Consider the following 23,731-nt stretch of genomic DNA (forward strand, 5'->3'; position numbering starts at 1 on the left):
AGATCTATCGAACTTAACCAACGCCCTACAACAGTTACTTCCTGCGGCACTGTCTGCAACCCCTGGGGCGGAATCTTCACATCCCGTCCCCCCACGGGAATCATAGCGGGCGGGACAGAAAATCTGGCAGACCGTGCAAAGGTCCGTTGATCTCGGGCGGGAATTTCTGGCCCTGGGGCGAGGGTGGCCAGAAAATGCTGCCCCTGGAGCCCATGCACAGTGAGTGAAAATCCAGAAATTTTCAGTGCTTTTACATTTCCCCACAGGATGTGCCATCGAAGTTTCCTAATCTTAAAACAAGATGAAATTATAGATATATATTAAAAAATGGGGCGGCACGGTGGCACAGTGATTAGCACCTCCTCTATCCCCATTCCCCCTTCCCACTCAAGACCCAAGCAGAGTGGTCTTCCAGGCTTTGCCCATTCTTGAACTTCTCCCGCTGGCAATGTAAGAGCATCAATTGGGGTGAGGATGGCAGGTAAGCTGTCCTAGGCCTCACCTCACCACCCTCCCAACCTCCCCCATAACATTGCAGTCAGGTCCCTGGGGCAGGAGGATGATGAGATGGCACACCTGGAGAGTTGTGCAGAACCTTCCTGCCACCTACAAATCTATTGGTGGGGGAACCATTAAATTCTGCTGATTGCTATTGTTCCCTCAAATGCTCACTATCACTTCGGGCAGAATTTAATGCCCTCCCTCGAGGCGGGTTTTGAGGCAGGAGACAACAAATTAGGCAGAAGGGTATCTGGGGACCCCACCATCCTCACACCTCTGCCTTGAAGCTTGTGGATGGCCTTCCTGTCCCACCATCAATTGAAGTCATTAACTGGGCATTAAAGGACCTCATTCCACCACCGGAGGACCTACCAGACAGACAGCCAAGAAAGCCAAGCCCTGCATGCGGGCTCCGTGGGGAAGTCCCTCATGCAAAGACCACTCGGTGCCTGATTGAGGGACCTTGCTTTGGAAAGGGGTTCCCTGAGACCACCCCCTCACCCCCCCACTCTTGCTGTAGATCCTTCTCCCCCCACCCTGCAACCCCCAAATTATAAACCACATCCTGTCCTAACTCACTTATGGCCTGGGTCCCTCGCTGGGGGCGCTGGTGGATTGCATTGCCAGGAGCAGCTAACACTCCTGCTGTGATCAGCTGGTAGCTTTCACAGAGTGTGGGACTTCCACCTCTGGGGTCCTTGATCGTGGGGAAAGCCCATCACTGGCTATTGAAGTTGTGAGATCCCTCTTGCCTGGATTAAAGATCTCTGGCCACCAACCTGTAACTATTATCATATCTCCCATTTCCAGTACTCACTATCCAAATCTGCTCAGACACTCACCACTCCAATCTATCAACTGCCCCCATCATCCTTCTCAGCTCACTGCCTTACCCCTTGGACTCTCTATCCACACATTCCCATTATCTCCCTCGAGAAACTGTTCACAATTCTCTAAATCTCCTCAGCCCCTCATTACCCACTCCCTGTTTGACCTCTCACATTTGTACAGATCAAGCACCTGCTCCCACGCCAAACCAAACATTTCACTCTCTTTAAATAACATCAGAGAGAGTTCACTTCCTTATAAATTACAGCATTGTCTGACATCCTGTCAGCAATGATTTGGGAAATGAACGGCGAACATACTGAAAAATGGCATGTCCATCACGCACAGTCATTACACAGCAGGGGTTGGATATCTGTTGGCTGAAATAGGTTGGACTAGAGGAAGGTGGCCAAAGAAATGGTGCCAACAACATGGACGATGATGATGTTCCACCTCTGTTCCTTGTGGAGGTGGTGGGGGAGCACGGGCCAACAAACCTGCCCTCACTTGAGTTCGGGTAATGAAGTCTGTTAAGGGGCTTGTTAAAAGCCCCACTTATTCAAATTTCATGAGAAGCTTCCAAACTCTGCAGCTGTCTGCCTCAGACTAGCTGAAAGTGGGGTGTGAGTCAGGAAGATAAGGAATGTTTTTTGTAGATACGTTTAAAGGCTGATAAGAGATGAAAGGACTGAACACATTTTAAAAAGTTGCAGGAACCCATCACTGGTCAGGGGAGGAATAGAGAGAGGAATAGAGATCACCAGACATGCTGGTTAGGTACACTGACCATGCTAAATTCTCCCTCAGTGTACCCGAACAGGTACCAGAGTGTGACAACTCAGGGATTTTCACAGTAACTTCATTGCAGTGTTAATGTAAGAATACCGAAGTAAATAAACTAAATAAGCACCAAGAACTGTTTCAGTTCACAATCCCGGTATTGTATAGGCACTGGAAGAGTGGGCATGTTAGTTTGGATTCCACCTGAACAGCCAGGAGGACTGCAGCTGGAAAAGAGTGTTGCACCCTCAGAAATCAAAGCAGTTAATGAGGAGCAGAAACCTTCACAGGAAGGATGGAGGCCCAGGCATGGGAGATGGGGGCAAGATGGAGAAGGAGACACTACCCTGAGCACAGGATTTACAGGCAGGGGCAAAGATACTTGGAAATGACTGAAAACCAGTGCCAAAGGAGACTGTGACTCTCTAGGCAAATGTCATGGACATCTGTGCCCTCGACAGTGTGGGCCTCACATCTTCTCCCGCCCGCCGATCACCATGCCGTGCCAGTAGTTGTCAAGGTAACCACAACCTTGAATTGCTTCACTGCTGCAACCTATTAAGGATCAGCTACAGACCTCTGCAGGTGACTGCACGCTGGTGTATCACCCAACTGATCGATGCCTCTTCACCAAGGCTGGACAGGACATCTGATTTACAACTGATGGCACTTCACAGGTTCAGAGGCTATCTGGTTTCACCACCAGTGCTGGGTTGTCCCAAGTGCAGGGCATTATTAACTGCACACATGTTCTTAGAATCTTAGAATCTTAGAAACCCTACAGCATAGAGAGAGGCCATTCGGCCCATCGAGTCTACACCGACCACAATCCCACCAGGCCCGACCCTCATATCACTACATATTTACCCGCTAATCCCTCTAACCTACGCATCCCAGGACACTAAGGGCAATTTTAGCATGGCCAATCAACCTAACCCGCACATCTTTGGACTGTGGGAGGAAACCGGAGCACCCGGAGGAAACCCACGCAGACACGAAGAGAATGTGCAAACTCCACACACAGTGTACCTTGTTGCCATCAAGGCAGAAAGGAGTCTAACAACACCAGGTTAAAGTCCAACAGGTTTATTTGGTAGCAAACGCCACTAGCTTTCGGAGCGCTGCTCCTTCATCAGGTGAGTGGGAGTGACTCCTTACTGTGTTTACCCCAGTCCAACGCCGGCACCTCCACATCATGGCCATCAAGGCACCCAGTGACGAACCAGTGAAATCCATTAACTGGAAGAGCTTCCCCTATCTCAACGTCTAACTGGTCTGCAACCACAGCAAGAGTTTCCTCCATACGTGCGCTTGCTTTGCTAGAAGCTGCCATGACGCCTTTATCTTCCACCAGTCCAGCCTACCTTAGAGCTTAGTTCAAGCCCCAATGTGCGTGGATGGAGCCTAGGAGACAAGGGAAATCCCTTGATGAAATAGTTATTGACCCCTCTATGGGAGCTCAAGAGAATCACAGAGATAATACAACCAAGGCACCTGATCAACAGGACAACCATCGAGCAGACCATTGGATTCTGAAGATACGATTCTGGTGCCTGGACCAGTTGAGCAATGCTCTCCAATAATCCCTAACAAAGGTCTCAGTCATTGTCGTGGTCACTGAATCACCATAACATGGGCCTTGAGGACGGTGAGGGCCTGGAAGAAGACAGCTTATCGGGGAAGGAGCAGGAAGAGTATCTGGGAATAGTGCTAAAGAGAAATGTGCCCTTGCTGGATGAGAAGGTGGCCTCCTCCCACCATCCTTCCCTTTCCCTCATGGCCTCCAGAATTAGATCCAGGTTGGCATTGATGAAGAAAGAGGGAGCCCTGCCCTGGATGCCAAGCCTCTGGCTCTCCTGTAGCATCTTGTTTCCTTCTGGTGAAGTGGAAAGCAAACCACAGATCTCTCCCTCAGGACAACCAGCATCCTCAGTAGCTGAGGGTTGTCTAATCTCCCATTTTATCTGACCCACCTCCATTCCTGTCCCCACTGGCTGGACTCGGATAAGAAACCTTTCTCTGTATCAGTTAAGCGCTCTCTGTTGTCAAAATCTGAATTCCAGTCAGTTTCTCACCTGAGGCAGGATCCGGACCAAGCTCCTATTTTCTATTTCTGTGGCAGAAGTCCAGCTTCAAGTGTCATTTTCTGCTGCAAAGCAATCTTGAAATGTTTTGTGACACTTCACAGGGGTTGTAATTAGACAAAAATGGATGCTAGATCCAAACACAACAACACTATGAACATGACCAAAGCCTGAGCCAAAGAGCAACTGGACCAGAGGTTCTGCCTCTAATTTGCACATGAGATGACCAAACATATTCCAATCTGCAAAATTCCCTAACCAGACAACAACAGAACTCTGAATGATTTTCTGTTTACTTAACAATTAGACTTTGTGACCTTAATGTGACTCAGCTCCACCGTAACAACTTTTATATTGTGCATTCCATGGTATAAAGAAGCTCGACACCATCCCAGACAAAACAGCTTGATCAGCACCCAACCACCACCTTAAACATTCACTCCCTCCAACACTGACACATAATGACAGCACTATGTACCATCTACAAAAACTCATCAAGACTCCATCGACAACACCTTACACACCCGCAACTCCTGCCACCAAGAAGGATAAGGGCAGCAGATGCAAGAGGACACCACTACCTATCTCCTAATTTCCAAAAAGGTCACACACCATCCTGACTTGGAACTCACATTGGCTTTTCTTCACTATGTCTGGGTCAAGCCCTATCAATTTACTGTGATCGGTGCGTTGAGAAATATGTTCATAAGATCATGGAATATAGGACCAGAAGTGGACCATTCAGCCCATTGAGCCATTCAGTAAGATCAGCGACCTGATTGTGATCACTTTCCTGCTGACTTCCCATAACATTTGATTCCTTTAATAATCAAAAACCGGTCTAGTTCAGCCTTGAATATATGCAATGACCCAGCCTCCACTGCTCACCGGGGAGGAAATTCTAAAGACCAACAACCTTCTGAGAGAAGGAATTCCTCCTCATGTCCAATGGGCGATCCGTTATGTGTAAACTGTGCCTCCTCATTATAGATTCCTCAATGAGGGGAAACATCCTCTTAGTGTTTACCCTGTCAAGCCCCCTCATGTTTCGATAAGATCTGCACCCCTCATTCTTCTAAACTTCAATGAGTATAGATACAACTTACTAAACCTTTCTTCAAAAGTTAACTCCTGCACCCCAGGAATCTTCCAATGCAAGCATATCCTTCTATATCCCAAACTGTACACAATACTCCAGTTATGATCTCATCAATGCCCTGTATAATCGTAGGATTTTTATATACCATTCCCCTTGCGATAAAGACTTATTCAATGTCATAGAATCATAGAATCTCTACAGTGCAGAAGGAGGCCATTTGGTCCATTGAGCCTACACCAATCACAAACCCACCGAGGCCCAGACATCTATGATGTCTCTTCCATTTCCTTATTTCCCATTATTAATTCCAGTGTCACCCTTTAAGGGACCACCTGACTTTAGCTACACTTTTCATTTTTAAATATGTGTAGAAGCTTTTACTGTTAGTTTCCACATCTCATACGAGTTTTCTCTCATACTCCAATTTCTTTCTCTAAGTCATCCTTCGCTGATTTCTAAGTTTGCCAATCTTCTGGCCAACCACGAACCTTGACAGCATTATACATCTTTTCAATGTGATACCATCCTTAATTTCCTTAGTTGGTTCTGGGTGGTGCATCCTTCTCAAAGGGCGCGATCTTACGACTCGTCACACCGGTCAATCACATGGCAAGCTGGTAAGATCATGAGAGAGGTGAAAAACTGGGTACTGGGCAGCGCCAAGGGGCAGGGCCTAAAAGGAGGAGTGGGGCCTAAGAGAGGGCAGTGCCAGGGGAGCTGTGCACTCTGCAATGAGGGATCACCGGGGCAGTGATCGATGGGGAGATGGTGGATGAATAAGGGGCAGCGATCAGCCAGGGAGTTGTGGAGGGAGTTAGATAACTGCCAGTGCACTAAGTGTGTACACAGTTAGTACATTGGGAGATCAGACGCATGAGCACAATGGTGCCCTCTTGCTGTCATTAGGTGGCTTCCTGGCAAGAATAGAGTTAAGAGAGAAATCAGGAGGGCAAAAAGGGGATACAAGATTGCTTTGGCAGATAAGGCAAAGGAGAATCCAGAGATTCTACAAGTACATAAAGGGCAAAGGAGTAACTAGGGAGAGAGTAAGGCCTCTTAGGATCCACAAGAGATAGGTGAGATTCTAAATGAATATTTCTCATCAGTATTTACTGTTGAGAAAGGCATGGATGTTAGGGAACTTGAGGAAATAAATGGTGATGTCTTGAGGAGTGGACATATAACAGAGAAGGAGGTGCTGGAAGTCTTAAAGCACATCAAAATAGATAAATCCCCAGGACCTGATGAAGTGTATCTCAGGACATTGTGGGAGACTAGGGAGGAAATTGTGGGTCCCCTAGCAGAGATATTTGAATCTTTGACAGCCACAATTGAGGAGCCTGAAGATTGGAGGGTGGCAAATGTTGTGCCTTTGTTTAAAAAGGGCTGCAGGGAAAAGCCTGGGAACTACAGGCTCGTGAGTAGTGGGTAAGTTGTTAGAAGGTATTCTGAGAGACAGGATCTACAGGCATTTAGAGAGGCAAGGACTTATTAGGGACAGTCAGCATGGCTTTGTGAGTGGAAAACCATGTCTCACAAATTTGATTGAGTTTTTAAAAAGCGTTTAGACAATTACATGGGTAAGATGGCTATCGAGGAATATGGGCCAAACGCAGGCAATTGGGACTAGCTCAATTATTTAAAAAAAGGGCGGCATGGACAAGTTGGGCCAAAGGGCCTGTTTCCATGCTATAAACCTGACTCTAATAGACTCCATTCACTCCCCCTACTGGCGTGAATCACACTTTGCCTCATTTTATTCTCTAAGTGGCATCAGACTTGAATCTTTCTCTCACCAAAATTTTTAACTCACAAACTGAATGTGAAATTGAATTTAAGCATGTTATGATCACTCTTGCCTAGAGGAACCTTTACGATGAGATATTTAATTAATCCTGTCTCACTATGCAATCTGTCTCAATATGTGCCAAGATATTTATATAGACACTTTTTTATTGTTAGTGGCTTCTTTTGCTGCTGTGCACTCCAATGTGCCTAATTTTGTTGCGTCCAAGTGATTCGATGCATTTGGGAGCTGATCCAGGATAATCTTTCCTTGCGATTTTAAGGAAAAAGAAGAATTCAGATAGACAGAGGCAGTAGCTGCAGCTCAGATGTTATTTGACCCAGTTTTGGTTACCCTCCTAACATTGTCTTCTTTGGGTCAGCATACTTTTTTGTCCTATTAAATCTCTGTGAAGTGCCTTGGGACATCTTGCTATATATAAATGTACAACCTGTTGTAGATCTATTGCATCTGGGAGAAGTTCCAGCAAATTTCCCCATATAAAACATTCACCTTTTTTTTCCTTCATCTCCACAGGCGTGTTAATTCTGCACATTAACGACTCAAATGTTTATTTTCCTCCTCACTTTTTGAGGGGTAGGAACAGCCTACTTTGAGCAACTGCTTTAACCTAGAAACATTTATCATAATGGAGAGGTGGGCTGATAACATAAAATAGGACATACTATTTCCAAAAATAAATTTGAAATGATCTGTTGTTTAGGATTCAAGCAAAGAATTTTAAACCGAATAAAGGAATGCATTTTACTATTCAGATAAACCCTTTTCAAATTCAGTCAATCAAATGTTTTGTAAGCATCATATTCTACTTGCTGGCAATGGGAGATAAAAAATAAAGTGCGTCTCATTCTTTGGAGATGTGTCCAAAGGAATACTATCAAAATGCTGGCAACGTGCAACAACAACAAAAAAAATCACAGGAACCCCTTTAATAATGTAGAGATGAGTCATTTGGAACTTGTATTTTCTATGACTTCTGATGTGTGGAAATGTTTGATTTTCATTGTGAATTCAAATCCCTATAGAACAGCGTGGGATGCTTTTAAACTATAAAACCCACAACTTAAGTAAATTTCTACTCATTGTCATCTGTATCCAGAATTGATTGGACAGCCACAGACACATTAGTCTCAATTTTTAACACTATCTGAGAATGTGTTTCTCATCCTGTGGTGAATAACAACCATATTTTTGGGGGATTTTCAGACCATTGGGTAATCTGCATTTACTGGCCCAAAATTTGAAAACATAATCACACCAAAAATGGTTGCGATCATGCCAGTTATAAAACTGATACCCATTTCTGGTGTCCTCACAAGCACGGTTAAATGACAAAAACCCAGAGGTTGCTGTCAATGTTACCTCGCTCACATACAGATTGCACTATTGCAGCCCTAACAGATGCAACCAACACTGAATTAGAGATCCTCTGCACTTCAATTTCTTGCACGCCATTCTCACTAACCCTTGGAGGATGAGGTTGAATGCTGTTTTTGGTTAAAATTACTGAAGATCAACCTCTCTGGCTCCGAAAAACTAAATCCAGAGGTCGGACGTGTGGAATATTCCCCTATAATAAAAATTCCATCGATTCTTAAAATAAAAATCCAACTTTAAAAAATGACATTTCAGCAACCATCATTCTGTCACATTGTCCTTAATCTCTGCTTCTCTTAAATCCAAGGGATGCAAACCTGAGCTAATATGGGATGTTGCAAGAATATATAATTTCATGATTCATATATTTCAGGAGTATAACTTTTAGTTTGGCAATTTACATTTTTAAATGCAAGAGAATGGAAGCACCTGCAGAGAGGCTGGTAAACAGACATAAAGTGTCTGTTCAAAGGGTGGCCTATATTTATTTAATAAGCTCAGAGTTGGAAGTGGGAAAACAGTAAATAATAGATGTCACTTTCTACGTTACTTGTTTCATAGAATCCCTACTGTGCAGAAAGAGGCCATTCAGTCCATCGAGTCTGAACCAACCACAATCCAACTCAGGCCCGATTCCCATAACCCCACATATTTACCCTGCTAATAATCCCCTTGACGCTAGGGTCAATTTATCATGGCCAATCAACCTAACCTGCACATCTTTGGACTGTGGGAGGAAACTGGAGCACCTGGAGGAAACCCACGCAGACACGGGGAGAACGTGCAAACTCCACATAGACAGTGACCTGAGGCTAGAATTGCAACCAGGACCCTGGTGCTGTGAGGTAGCAATGCTAACCATTGTGCCACTGTGCCGTCCCATGTTGTAGACCAGGGCCCAAAATTTCACGGAGGTGAAATGCAAATGACCCACCCCCATAACTAGCATCCATCATTTTCACTGGGGTGGTTGGGAGGGAGGGGGCGTAATGGGGGAGACATGTACTTTAAGCATACATGGTTCATAGAAACAGCAGTACATTTAATAGTGCAGAATCATAAAGGCTTGTGCGATTTATGATTTTGAGGAAAAGGTCTAAACCTATTGGATTTCTTTGGGGAGGTCAGGAACCCTTTTGGGGTTTTTGAGATTAGATACTAAAGTGCATAAGCGCGAATAATGTCTGTGGAAATGTCAAGCTATTTAAATCCCCAGCTATTTAAATTTTGGAAAGAGCAGCTTGTTGTGTCTTCCAAGTGAAAGAAATTGGTGCTTGCAACTTCAAATGTTGGTTGTTCACATAAACCTGAAGGTTATTTTTATAGAATTAGTACAGCTTGATTGTTCCCACCAATCTATCATTATCACAGTTGGGGGAGGAGTACTGCATGTTCACATTTTTCTTGGCCACATAGAGCAATAAATAAGGATTAGTTGTCTTTGATTTGGGGCTACAAATACAAATGTTTGTGTTTATAAGGAATGAAGAACTCAAAGGGATTTAAATGTATGGAATGGACTTTTATCAATGACAATTTATTTTTGTGAAGTCTGTAATAAATGCTTAGAACCTTTTTATTTTGTGTCAGGTAGGCATGAATGGGGTGGGAGGTTGAGCGAATATGAGGGATGAGAGCTAGAAGTCTTCACTGTTTTTCTTATAATTGAAATGAAGTCCAGGGCACTGAGCATCCTTCTTAAACAGCCAGCCTTAGCACTCTGTTTCCAAGGGCAGCCGACCCAGCTTGACCACATGAAGCACCATCAGACCCCGTCAAGCACAGTGGCACAGTGGTTAGCACTGCTGCCTCACAGCGCCAGGGACCTGGGTTCGATTTCCGGCTTGGGTAACTGTATGGAGTTTGCACGTTCTCCCCGTGTCTGCGTGGGTTTCCTCCGGGTGCTCCGGTTTTCTTTCACGGTCCGAAAGACATGCTGGTTAGGTGCATTGGCCGTGCTAAATTCTCCCTCTGTGTACCCGAACAGGCGCCGGAATGTGGCAAATAGGGGATTTTCACAGTAACTTCCTTGTAGTGTTAACATAAGCCTACTTGTGACATGAATAAGTAAACTTTTTTTAAAACTCTTGCCTTCTAATACTGCTTACTAATCCAGGATCATCCTGGAAAGCAAAGATAACCATCTAACTTACTTTATGTATTATAAACCTTCTTCTTAAACGCCTCTCCTTCATCCCCTCCACTATCACCTCCAACAAGTGTAAGGACCTCCTTGTCACTAAGATTCCAGTCATCAGTACATCAGTACACTTGAAACCTTCCCAGTGACAACCGATAGAACCACAGAGAGTAGAGTACATTACCTCCCCCCAAAATATTATTTAATTTAATTTGTTAAGTTTCCACTAAAGTTTTGTTTTTGTTTAAGGGGCTGTTAGTTAATTAGTTCATTGGTTAATTTGTTTAATTGATATATTAAAACAGAGTATAAAAAGACACTGTCTAGCAAGTCACTCAGTTGTTAGGGACGGGTAACAAATGCTGGCCTTACCAGCAGGGGCTACATCCCATGGGAGATTATTTTTAAGTGCTGTATTTTGTATTTTTTCTGTTTGACAGGATCTTTGCTTTTATCCTTGAAGAAGGATCATATGCTGGTTCATTTGAGGCCTATTGCGACCAGGGGGCACAGCGGGGGCTTGGAGTGCAGTAACAGTCTCAGGAGTAGCATTTTAATTTAATTTGAATTGTTTTTAAGATTTTGATTTTCGTTATAGTGCCTCTTCAAAGATTTATCAACTAGTTTATTACTTAAGTTGTTTGCTCAAATGTGCATAGAGAGACCACTTCCCCTTACGGGCTTGTTCATTCATTCATCATTTGTTTATTTGATTTTACTTGAGTATAAAGCGACACTACATTTTAATTTAATAAGTTTCTGTTGAAGATTTTGGTTTATATTGCAGTTAAATTATATTAGCCTTGGCACAGTGGTTAGCACTGCTGCCTCACAACGCCAGGGAGCCGGGTTCAATTCCCGGCTTGGGTCACTGTCTGTGAGGAGTTTGCACATTCTCCCCGTGTCTGCGTGCATTTCCTCCGGGTGCTCCGGTTTCCTCCTACAGTCCAAAGATGTGCGGGTTAGGTGGATTGGCCATGCTAAATTGTCCTTTAATGGAACTAGCTAGGGTAAATGCATGGGGTTGTGGGGATAGGGTTCTGGGTGGGATTGTGGTCGGTGCTGACCCGATGGACCAAATGGCCTGCTTCTACACTGCAGGATTCGATAATTCTATGATTCTATGATAATTGGTTTACTTGTTCATTGTTTATGGGTATCTCAATGGAGAATATATTGACATACTGCCCCTTTAAGGGGTAGTTCATGAGTTAGTTTATTTGAATTTATTTGAAAGAGTAGGAAAAGACACTGGACCGGATTCTCCGACCTTGCCCGCTGCTGGGATTTTCCCATCCCGCTGCAGCAGGCAGAGATTTGGCTGGATTACCAAATTCTCTGACTTTGTTGCAGTGGGAGTGTGGCGTGAATGGGCAGTAATATCGCCCCCACTGAGATCCCTTTGTAGTTTTGTTTTTGTTACAGTACCACTCTGAGGGGTTGTTACTTAGTTAATTTGTTTAATTGGTTTTAGTTCTCTCGGAGTATAAAGAGACACTCATTGTCATTTGAGGGTAATTATAGGGTTATGTTCATAATATTTCACTTTGTGAATAAATCTAAAACTGAGTAAAAGTTGGTTTTCGGTCTCCTCCTTCACCATGTGGCTATATGAAATTTAATTCCTCACCATGGGCGGCATGGTGGCACAGTGGTTAGCACTGCTGCCTCACAGCGCCAGGGACCCGGGTTTGATTCCCGGCTTGGGTCACTGTCTGTGTGGAGTTTGCACGTTTTCCCCGTGTCTGCACATTCTCCCCGTGTCTGCATGGGTTTCCTCCGGCTGCTCCGGTTTCCTCCCACAGTGCAAAGATGTGTGGGTTAGGTGCATTGGCCATGCTCAATTGCCCCTTAGTGTCCCGGGATGCATAGGTTAGAGGGATTAGTAGGGTAAATATGTGGGGTTACAGGTTCTGGCCTGGGTGGGATTGTTGCTGCTGTAGACTCGATGGGCTGAATGGCCTCCTTCTGCACTGTAGGGTTTCCATGATTCTAACCAGTCCAAACATCCGCCAAAGTCCCCTGCCCTCTTCCCCAGCCCTGAAGTCATATTTATCTAGTATCTCCCCTCATATCCTCTTCAAGCTCATCCTGTCCATGAGTCTCACTTGCTCCTCTGCTGAACCTATTCCCACTAAATTGTGTCAATCCAATTTCCTTTCCCAATCCAATATGGTAAGACGTCTCACAACACCAGGTTAAAGTCCAACAGGTTTATTCTGGAACTCCATGTTTGAATCCCTCCAGTTAGATTGCTGCCCAGCCATAGTACAGAAAAAGGCTCATCTCAAGGTTGCAAATTACAACCTATGTGACCATGACAAAGATGAGCTATTCCTCCTTGTCCATTGACCAGTCTGAAGACTTTGACATCATCCACCACATCATTTTGACCCAGTGCCTTGCCGCCATCATCCAGCTGGGTGGGACTGCCCTCACCTCGTTCCATTCTTATCTATTTAATCATAGCCAAAGAATTAATTGCAATGGCTTCTCTTCCCGCTCCCACACCACTATCTCTGGTATTGCCCATGGATCTATTCTTCGCCCTCTCCTATTTTTAATTTACATTCTGCCCCTTGGCAATATTATCTGAAAGCACACTGTCAATTTCCATATGAACACTGACAACATCCAACTCTACCTCACCACCACTCCTCCTGACTCCTCCACTGTCTACAAATTGTCGGACTTACTTACCGACATTCAATACTGGATGAGCAGACCTTTCCTGCATTTTGTTCACTAATGTCCTTTAGGGAAGGAAAGGACATGGTGGCATGGTGGCATAGTGGTTAGCACTGCTGCCTCACAGCGCCAGAGACCCGGGTTCGATTCCCGGCTTGGGACACTGTCTGTGTGGAGTTTGCACATTCTCCCCGTGTCTATGTGGGTTTCCTCCGGGTGCTCCCCTTTCCTCCCACAGTGCAAAGATGTGCGGGTTAGGTTGATTGGCCATGCTAAAATTAACCCGAGTGTCAGGGGGACTAGCGGGGTAAATACATGGAGCTATGGGGATAGGGGCTAGGTGGGATTGTGGTTGATGCGAGACTCAATGGGCCAATTGGCCACCTTCTGCACTGTAGGGATTCTGTTCTATGAAATCTGCTGTCCTTACTTGGTCTGGCTTACATGTGACTCCAGAGCCACAGCAATGTTGTTAACTCTTAATTGCCCTCTTGAAATGGCCAAGCAAGCCACTTTTAACCATTAAACTACAATATTAACAATTCCACTATTGGAGACTATAGTAACTTGAAACCATGATTAAGGTGGTCAAGTGCATTGTTTAAAAGAAGGATCTTTTTTATATGTCATAAAATGACAAAGTTTAACAATAAAAATAACTCAGCAGAGCAGTAATAGCTATGAAAACAGGAGCATGAGTAAAACAGGTCTTCTTTACAGAAAACTCTCTTGCAGACTGAAAAGCCCCCAAAAACCTGCACATGCTCCAAACACTCAACAAACACTAGTAAAACAATTACATTAAAGTTTATTTATTAGTCACAAGTAGGCTTACATTAACACTGCAATGAAGTTACTATGAAAATCCCCTCGTCGCCACACTCCGGCACCTATTCAGGTACACTGAGAGAGTATTTAGCATGGCCAATGCACCTAACCAGACTGTCTTTCGGACTGTGGGAGGAAACCGGAGCAGCCGGAGGAAACCCACGCAGACACGGGGAGGACAGGCAGATTCCACACATTCAGTCACCCAAGGTCAGAATTGCCGCCCAATGGGAGAAAAAGCTTATGAGAACACTCTGTACTCAAAATGAGACTCGAAGAGAAATTGCGTCTTAAGCTGCCAATGCCCTCAGCTGCTTTATGCCTCTCCAGCTTACTTCCTTTAAGCTGCTCCTTAAAACCCATCTCTTTAACAAAGTTTTTGGTCACTTTTGCTAATATCCCCTTTCATGGCTGTGTGTCATGTTTTGATTTATAACAGTCACATGAGGCACCTCGGGATGTTTGATTAAATTAGATACATGCTCTTGTTGAATAGTGTTGTTCTACCTTTACCCTAATCTTTGTCTTGTTCCCTTGTAAAATGCTTAAAAAGCAAATGATAATCCATGCCTTTTACTTTCTGGTTTGCAGTCTAGTTCATAAGATATAAGAGCAGAATTAGGCCATTCGGCTCATTGAGTCCGCTTCGCCATTCGATCATGGCTGATATGTTCCTCATCCCCATTTTCCTGTCTTCTCCCCATAACCTTTCAACCCATTACCAATTAAAAATCTGTCTAACTCCTCCTTAAATTTACTCACTGTCCCAGCATCCACTGCACTTTGGGGTCAATGAGGCCTCTTCAATTTGATTGGCTGCTCAGCCTGCCCGATGACTTCACTTATCCCAAACACCAGATGGCATGAGAATGAAATCTATATTGTTAAAGAGAACTTGATGCCAGAACTCATTAAATCCTTGTGGGCAGTTGTTCTCGTTGTCAGTAGCAAGCACTAATCCCTTCCACAGTGACTGCAAAACCTGGACTACTTTATTTCTACACCACTGTCTAAGAATTTCAGCTAGTAACCACCTCCAACAAAGACAATCTCATATAATATTGTTCCCTTAGTTATTCCATCTATCAAATGGACACTGAAGAGTGCAGTAGAACAGAGGGATCTGGGAATACAGATACATAATTCCCTAAAAGTGGCGTCACAGGTAGATAGGGTCGTAAAGAGTGCTTTTGGTACATTGGCCTTTATAAATCATAGATAGAGTGAATGCAAGCAGGCTTTTTCCACTGAGGCTAGGGGAGAAAATAACTAGAGGACATGGGTTAAGGGTGAGGGAGGAAAAGTTTAAAGGGAATATTAGGGGGGGCTTCTTCACACAGAGAGTGGTGGGAGTTTGGAATGAGTTGCCAGATGAGGTGGTGAATGCTTTTAACATTTAAGAAAAACTTGGACATGGATGAGAGGGGTGTGGAGGGATATGGTCCAGGTGCAGGTCAGTGGGACTAGGCACAAAAATGGTTTGGCACAGGCAAGAAGGGCCAAAAGGCCTGTTTCTGTGCTGTAATGTTCTATGGTTCTATGGTTCTATTAGAGATCTTATTAGAGGGGTGATGCTGCAACTGTAAAAGACCACAATTTGAGGGGGGGGGGGTGGGGGAGAGAGAAGGGGGGTCCGCTGCCACTCTGCCTGTGATCAGTGAGGGGGAAGGGGGGTCCGCTGCCACTCTGCCTGTGATCAGTGAGGGGGAAGGGGGGTCCGCTGCCACTCTGCCTGTGATCAGTGAGGGGGAGGGGGGGTCCGCTGCCACTCTGCCTGTGGACAGGAAGGGGGGAGGGGCCTGCGATCAGTCTGGGGTGGAGTGGAGGGATAAGGAGGTTGGTAATGTTGTGGGGATGGGGCAATGTCTATGGGGGCCAGGGGGGGAGGGGGGGGCATTATCTGGCCCAGGAGCAATGTAGCGGGGAGCAGCATTCTGTCAATTTTTTTCTGTGCATGCACAGTTGGAGGCTCCGATCAGAGCTGCAGGGTTCGGGTGCGTTAAGCCCCACCCACAGGCTTCTGCAGCGCGATTCGGAATCGCTGATATTTTTTCAGGCAGATTGCATATGGGGCCGCTTCAGAACGGGTCTAAAAGTCGGATCTGAAACACTCCCAGTTTCAAGTCCGCCCAGCATTTAGAATCAAAATGGTAAAATACCACAAATACCAGGTTCTATGTCACAAAACCTCCTGTTCATTCACGGTAAGAGTGATTGATCGCATATAAGCAGCAGAATTCCAATCCATATTTGATCTTTGATAAATACCGGGCGGCACGGTGGCACAGTGGTTAGCGCTGCTGCTTCACAGCGCCAGGGACCCGGATTTGATTCCTGGCTTGGGTCACTGTCTGTGTAGAGTTTGTATATTCTCCCCGTATCTACGTGGGTTTCCTCCGGGTGCTCCGGTTTCCTCCCACATTCTGAAAGACGTGCTGGTTAGGGTGCATTGACCCAAACAAGTGCCGGACTGTGGCGACTGGGAGAATTTCACAGTAACTTCATTGCAGTGTTAATGTAAGCCTTACTTGTGACTAATAAATAAACTTCACTTTCCTTAAACTGATTTATTGAAATGTTCAATTGCTCAGTAGTATAGCAACTTTAATCATAATTATTGCACAGACAAATGTAAATGCAGCAAGTCGAATATCCTCTCAGTCAATGTCAAGACACCATTGAGTCTGAACACCAAAAAGTTATGTTCCAATCAAGCACAGGCGTGACGCACAGTGGTATGTCAATGACATTTAAATGAAGCATTTAAACTTCAGCTGTCATGCTTTTTTTCTACAAAGCCAAGACTCTAATTTTTTGTGGTTAACCCTTGTAAAACTTATGGTTTTTGTAGATTATTTCACATTGAATACTTAAATTTAAAACACATTTGTCAGAATCATTCTGTGCGCAGTAACAAAACATATTTTATAATATACTTGTATGTGCTGATGTACTTGTATATAATTTATGCTAATTGATCCAGATTTATGCTTCAAAGTAACTGTTCTGACAAAGAAAATTTTAAAGTTAAAGGTTTATTGGTTAGTCATAAGTAAGGCTTACATTAACACTGCAATGAAGTTACTGTGAAATTTCCCTAGTTGCCACACTCCAGCACTTGTTCGGGTCAATGCACCTAACCAGCACGTCTTTCGGACTGTGGGAGCGAACCAGAGCACCCAGAGGAAACCCACGCAGACAACGTGCACATTCCACACAGACAGTGACCCAAGCCAGGAATAGAACCCAGGTCCCTGGCACTGAGAGGCAGTGGTGCTAACCACTGTGCCACTCGGCCGCCCAAAGAATCTATATGCGAAACATCAACTTGCCCCTCCTTTCAAGATGCCAATAGACATAGGTCACATCAAAGGCTTTCCATCAATCAAGGAAATAGCTAAGTCTGAAGTTAATGAGGTCAATGTTCATGCTGGAAGGCTGCAGAGGGCCCAGGAGCAGGTAGAGATACTGGGCTGAATTATATGAGGCACCAGATTCCACCCCTCTCCCCACCACCCAACCCCAGCTAAAAACCTGTTGATCGTTAATAGGTGAGAGGTGGAATTTCTGCCCCTCAGGGACAGGACGACCTGTTTCAAAGAACTGTTGGTCAATCAGATGCCAGCAGCTCTCCAACAATTCAGGACAGAGGTGTGTGGTGTAGAATTAGGGTTTGGGTCAATGGAGGCCTCGTCAGGCCCCAGCATAGGTGGCTGTGTGAAGCTGGGGTTTGAGAAGCTAAAGGGGGAGGGGGGGGGGGAGAGGGGGGGGCATCCAAATGGGCATTTGGTGGAAAAAACAAAGGGTATTCTCTCTGATAGGCCCTGGGGCAAAGAAAGCTGCTGTTTGCCATAAACCTCTCCCACAGCTGATCATATCACAATGGTGGTGGGATGAGGACTTTAATTGGGAATTAACTGGCTACACAAGTGTCTCAATTGGCCAACTGCTGGATGGGTCAATAAAACGCTGCAGCAGCTGCTGGTATAATTGTGGTGGGGGAAAGGGGTATCTGGATATTTCTTGCCTTCAAACCCACTAGCAAGGGAGCATTAAAATCCAGCCCAATGTTCCAGAAGCTTACCCTGAGCTTGATTTGATCAGGGCATTTAATTAAATAATGTAAATACTATTTAGTCAATTATTTTAGATGAAAGTATAAAAATTAATAACTTGTAGACATACTTGGAGAAGGAGAATGGTGTTAATCCAATCCAATTCGCTTCCCGCACCTAGTGCTGCACCAAGGTAGACTTTCATCTGTTTCCATGGCCAGTAATTCCCATAACAGGTCGCTAGTCTATCGCCAGGGTTTTATAGCCTGAGGGGGCGCCACTCCACATTATGCGTGGCTGAGCAGGAGTCTCTATTTGGAAGGATTTGCAGGTTGACACTCAACCTGTTTGACCGTGTTATGAATGCACCTTCCTTGGCCATCAACTCCTGGGGTGGGACTCAAACACGCAGTTTCTGGCTCAGAGGTAGGGATGCTACCCACTGTGCCACAAAATCTAAATGTGTTAAACAAATGCTTTATTACACAATTCTAAAAATTGCAGCTGTGCAACAATTGAATACTGACAACATGACGAAGTTAAAAGAATTTATTAAGAGTACGAAGGTTAAAAATTAGATTCTGTTGACCCTTAATAATTTAGTATTTTGACCAGTTTTACAAGTAATTCCTTTCCAAAGAATTGTTTTAATGGTCTATCACCACACCTCTTTGGGCCACTTAACTCATGCTCTACTTAACAAGTCTACACAATAAAGATTTGCACTGTAATAGTGCAATTGATAAATGTTGGGGCAAATGTGGGCAAAAATCCTTGAGGATTAATCCAGTTGACGATTTATATTTGGCTGCAAATACATTTCCAGGTTCCTACTTAAATATATTTGTTATTTATACTCACCCAACACAAGGAGTTCCATTCTTTGTTCACTGTTCCCCACAATATCATCTGGAGTGATCACAGAGCAGTAGTAAGCCCCACTGTCTCCCCAGTGTAACCTCCCAATCTGGAGATCTGCATCTGTAAGAGACCCGACAATGATTGGTAATTGACCTGGACAACAATCAGGGTCAAACCTCAGTCTGCAAACAAGCATTGATGTCATTTTACCATCTGTATTTCATATTTGTTGATGAGCAATTTTTGGTTAACGTTTGGTGCAGAAGGATTACTGCAGATCGAGCAGCCAATTTAGTAACGTCACAGGTGGTGACAGGCAGCTGCGGTTCATTGGAATTAGCAATTCTCAGCAGAGTGAAAAGTAGGATCATCTTTTGAAAGTTTCAAGTTATGATATTCATTGTGAAAATGATTAACTGAACAGGGAACAAAATTCATCCGGGACCCTGGCGCACAAACCAGTGAAAAACAGGCTGCTGATTCCGTGCTGGGTGGCATGGTGGCACAGTGGTTAGCACTGCTGCCTCCTTCTGCACTGTAGATTCTATGAATCAATTTTGTCCATTCTACACTGCTGCTCAGAACAAATTTCTCTGCCAAATTTCAGCTCCCACCTTTTGCAACATGAGTCTTTTCTTAAAGATGTTTTGTCTAACCTGGATATTACTTTAAAGCCACATGTTGTATAATTTGTCACTTGGTGACTGGACTTAGATTCTAGGTCACTGTCAGCTTATACAGTGATGTCAGCGTTGGACTGGGGTAAACACAGTAAGAAGTCTCACAACACCAGGTTAAAGTCCAACAGGTTTATTTGGAATCACGAGCTTTCGGAGCGCTGCTCCTTCCTCTTCCCATCCAATTAAAGACCCCACACACCCCAGACATTCTCTCTTCCACCTTCTTCCGTCGGGAAAAAGATACAAAAGTCTGAGGTCACGTGCCAACCGACACAAGAACAGCTTCTTCCCTGCTGCCATCAGACTTTTGAATGGACTTACCTCGCATTAAGTTGATCTTTCTCTACACCCTAGCTATAAGTGTAACACTACATTCTGCACTCTCTTGTTTCCTTCTCTATGAACGGTATGCTTTGTCTGTATCGCACGCAGGAAACAATACTTTTCACTGTAGGCTAATACATATGACAATAATAAATCAAATCAAATCAAAATCAGTGAACGGAGATTTGGCTGGCCACCAAATTCTCCGACCTCACTGCTGTGGGAGTGTGGCGTGAACGGGTGGTAAGATCACGCCCAAGGTATCTGGACCCAGAGGGAGTGGATTCCCTTTCTGCTCTGGTATAGGGTAGAATTGGACATGTCGCATCTGCAAAGTCATGTGTGTGCAATTATACCATGTACTAAGGAGAAGCCTACAGACCCTGGGGCTCCCTTCACCTGCTTCTCACTGACAAAGAGAATGAAAATAAGTCACATCTTTTTGAATGGAGAGCTCAGTGACTTTCCTTTTGTGACAACGGACTGTAAACGTTAAGATGTTCGAAATATCTCAAGCACTAGCCTGAGAGGAACGAAATGCATACAAGATCACAGCCAGGGTCACATTCATGCTCTGAGCTTTGGGTTTTGGCTGCAGCAGACAGCAGATTTCAGTGGTGACCTTCTTCGTAAAGCACAGGTGTTTCAGACATTGTTTCTTACTAAGGTTCATGCAGCAGAGTTGTGCCCTAAGACAGTATGACCTCCTGTTGAAAGCCCTTTCTTCCCTCTTCCATTTTCCTCTTCCAGCAACGTGCCCTGCTGTGTGTGCCCTCTGTTCATTCTCCCAGTTCTGCTGCATTCCAAGGGGAATGACTACTAATGTACCCGTGTATCGGAGCAATTGGCTTGTGTAGCAACCTTGAACTCAGTAAAATGTGCTTCAGCAGCTGCCGCATCGCTCCCTGTAGACTTTGAAAACGTGAAATTATGAAAAGCACAACAAATGTGTAGAACTGTGATGACAGCCAGAAGAAATAAACCAGCAACTAACCTGTAATGAGCTAATGATCCCTTTAAATAACATTGCTGGGGGGGTTGTTCAGGCTGCTAACATGCATTCAGCTGTGCAAGGGTGAGAGAAGGCATTGGCTGGCACATGGAGCTGCAAAATAGCAGCACTGGTGCATGCTGATTGAAATTGTGATCAGCCTAATCTGCAGACTTCTGGCAGACATTACACGGGCGGCAAGGTGGCACAGTGGTTAGCACTGCTGCCTCACAGCGCCAGGGACCCGGGTTTGATTCCCGGCTTGAGTCACTGTCTGTGTGGAGTCTGCATGTTCTAAAGTTTAAAGTTTATTTATTAGTCACAAGTAAGGCTTGCATTAACACTGCAGTGAAGTTACCGTGAAATTCCCCTAGTCGCCACAGTCCGGCACCTGTTCGGGTCAATGCACCCTAACCAGCACATCTTTCAGACTGTGGGAGGAAACCCGCGCTGATACGAGGGGAACGTGCAAACTCTACACAGACAGTGACCCAAGCCGGGAATCGAACCCGGGTCCATGGCGCTGTGAGGCAGCAGTGCTAACCCACTGTGCCTCCCTGAGTCTGCGTGGGTTTCCTCCGGGTGGTCCAGTTTCCTCCCACAGTCCAAAGATGTGCAGGTTAGGTGAATTGGCCATGCTAAATTCTCCTTCCGTGCATCCGAACAGGTGCCCGAGAGTGGCGACTAGGGGATTTTCACAGTAACTTAATCGCAGTGTGAATGTAAGCCTGCTTGTCACTAATAAATTAACTTTAACTTTAACATGCACACAATGACATCTGGAGTGCTTTGCATCAGTTGCGTGCACACTGCTAACACCATTTTGTATCCCAAACGGCAGTTACAGTGCCTAAAGAATTCACCACTGAGCTCTATCACAAGAGGTACAGAATTGCATCAATTGTATAAAGTGGGACCCATGCTTGTACAAGCCAGGAATTGCTTCACAGCCTTAACTTAAAATATAATGATCGATTGATCCAATGTGCATGAAGTTAACTTGTTATTCAAACATCTTGCCCAAATAATTATGCAAGAAGAAATTGAGACACAGCAATATCCAATTAATTTACCAGTTTATTCATAGAATTCACTCGGTTGGAAATAAAAATCCTTACTGTTGATGATGGTGATCTCCCGTCCTTTGTAGTATTCTCCTAAAGTGACTGCTGAGCCCTGACGGGAAGCCACAACTCGGACAGTGCGGCTGTTATCCGCACAGTCCAGATATGGGTCCCACGTAGGACTCTGTTCTTTCTGGCTGGTGACGTGTGTGGCCGTGCTGTGAATGCTGAAGGCATCTCTAGTACGGTCCTTGCAGTATGACTTAAAGCGCCACTGAACCACGGGTTGCTGGGCAGATGTGGTGGAGTACTGACAGTGAAGAACAACAGGCTGGAACAACATGGCTATCTTTTTATATTCTGAAATGGTCACTTGAACACCAAGGGATCCACCTGCAGGGATAAAGAAAATTGGTTTAGTATGAAAAGGACTTCATTCCATTCACTTCACAAGTGTATGTTCTCAAGTTCAAATTGGGCCACTTCATTCTTCAAACTTTCATTCAATTCAGAGCACTGTGATTCAACTTCAATGTGCTCTCATATTCCCATTACATTGTCACAGTGCTCATTGATGTAACTAATGCTACCAATGACTTATTCTGAACACTTTCTGTGAAAGGATTTATGCTGCACTAACTTATAGTCACACTCAAATATTCACAGGAAATTTGCTGTCATAAGTTTGGGTCTACAGTTTTGGGTTCAGTTGTGTCAGTTATTCCCAAAAAGGATCCAAGTGATTTTTAAAGAGCATTGACTCACACGGCCATTTGGTACAATAACCCGGCGTGACTATAATACCCCGCTTGTGATCTGTATTGGATATTAACGTTTTTTGCATATTCCCTCAATATAATGGAATGCCCGATTTAAAAAAATAGTTTGCTGCTTTAATTCACAGTGAGGTAAACATACAGAGCAACAGTTATGATCATGTTCGTTTTATTCAATTAGTATAACTTATCCACTTACGATACAAAATAAAAACTTGACCCAGTTACCCACTGCAAAGAGTATTCATGGTTTAAACTAGTTTGCCTCCACAAAACTTAACATGATTGGATTGGAAAGAGAATCAGGGTCATAAGCATGGACTGCAGTTAAAATAACATTTTTCATTTTGTTGGTATAGGGTTGCACTGAACAATGCCACTATTTTAAAGAGCCTCAGTGGGTGGAGGCAACAATGGTTGTCAAAGTAAAACACTAGGTAATTTTCTTTCCCTATAACTTGCGCCCGAGGAGGTCCACTCTAAGACACTATCTGACAATTCTGCTAAAATAAGGTAAAGTTTATTTACTTGTGTCACAAGTAGGCTTACATTAACAAAGCAATGAAGCTACTGTGAAAATCCCCTAGTTGCCACACTCTGGCGCCTGTTCGGGTACACGGAGGGAGAATTTAGCACAGCCAATCAACCTAACCAGCGCGTCTTTGCACTGTGGGAGGAAACCGGAGCGCCCAGAGGAAACCCATGCAGACACGGGGATAACGTGCAGACTCCACACAGACAGTGACCCAAGCGGGGAATCAAACCCAAGTCCCTGGCGCTGTGAGGCAGCAGTGCAAACCATTGTGCTACCGTGCCGCATTAGTGCCACTGTTTTGATAATTGGATGG

At 44.6% G+C, this 23,731-nt stretch overlaps 1 protein-coding gene across 2 annotated transcripts in view; it reads right to left on the bottom strand.

Annotated features, from left to right (window-relative positions):
- ildr2a (immunoglobulin like domain containing receptor 2a) overlaps nucleotides 1-23,731 on the bottom strand; it is a 125,579-nt gene that overhangs the window by 43,606 nt on the left and 58,242 nt on the right. For both annotated transcript variants that reach the window (XM_078232956.1, XM_078232955.1), the window contains exons 2-3: nucleotides 22,162-22,500; nucleotides 19,049-19,168 (exon numbers count right to left, since the gene is read on the bottom strand). In XM_078232956.1, the coding sequence (XP_078089082.1) occupies nucleotides 19,049-19,168; nucleotides 22,162-22,500 (459 nt within the window). The remainder of the gene's footprint in view (nucleotides 1-19,048; nucleotides 19,169-22,161; nucleotides 22,501-23,731) is intronic.

Source organism: Mustelus asterias, chromosome 17, assembly GCF_964213995.1.
Source record: "Mustelus asterias chromosome 17, sMusAst1.hap1.1, whole genome shotgun sequence".
Lineage (NCBI taxonomy): Eukaryota > Metazoa > Chordata > Chondrichthyes > Carcharhiniformes > Triakidae > Mustelus > Mustelus asterias.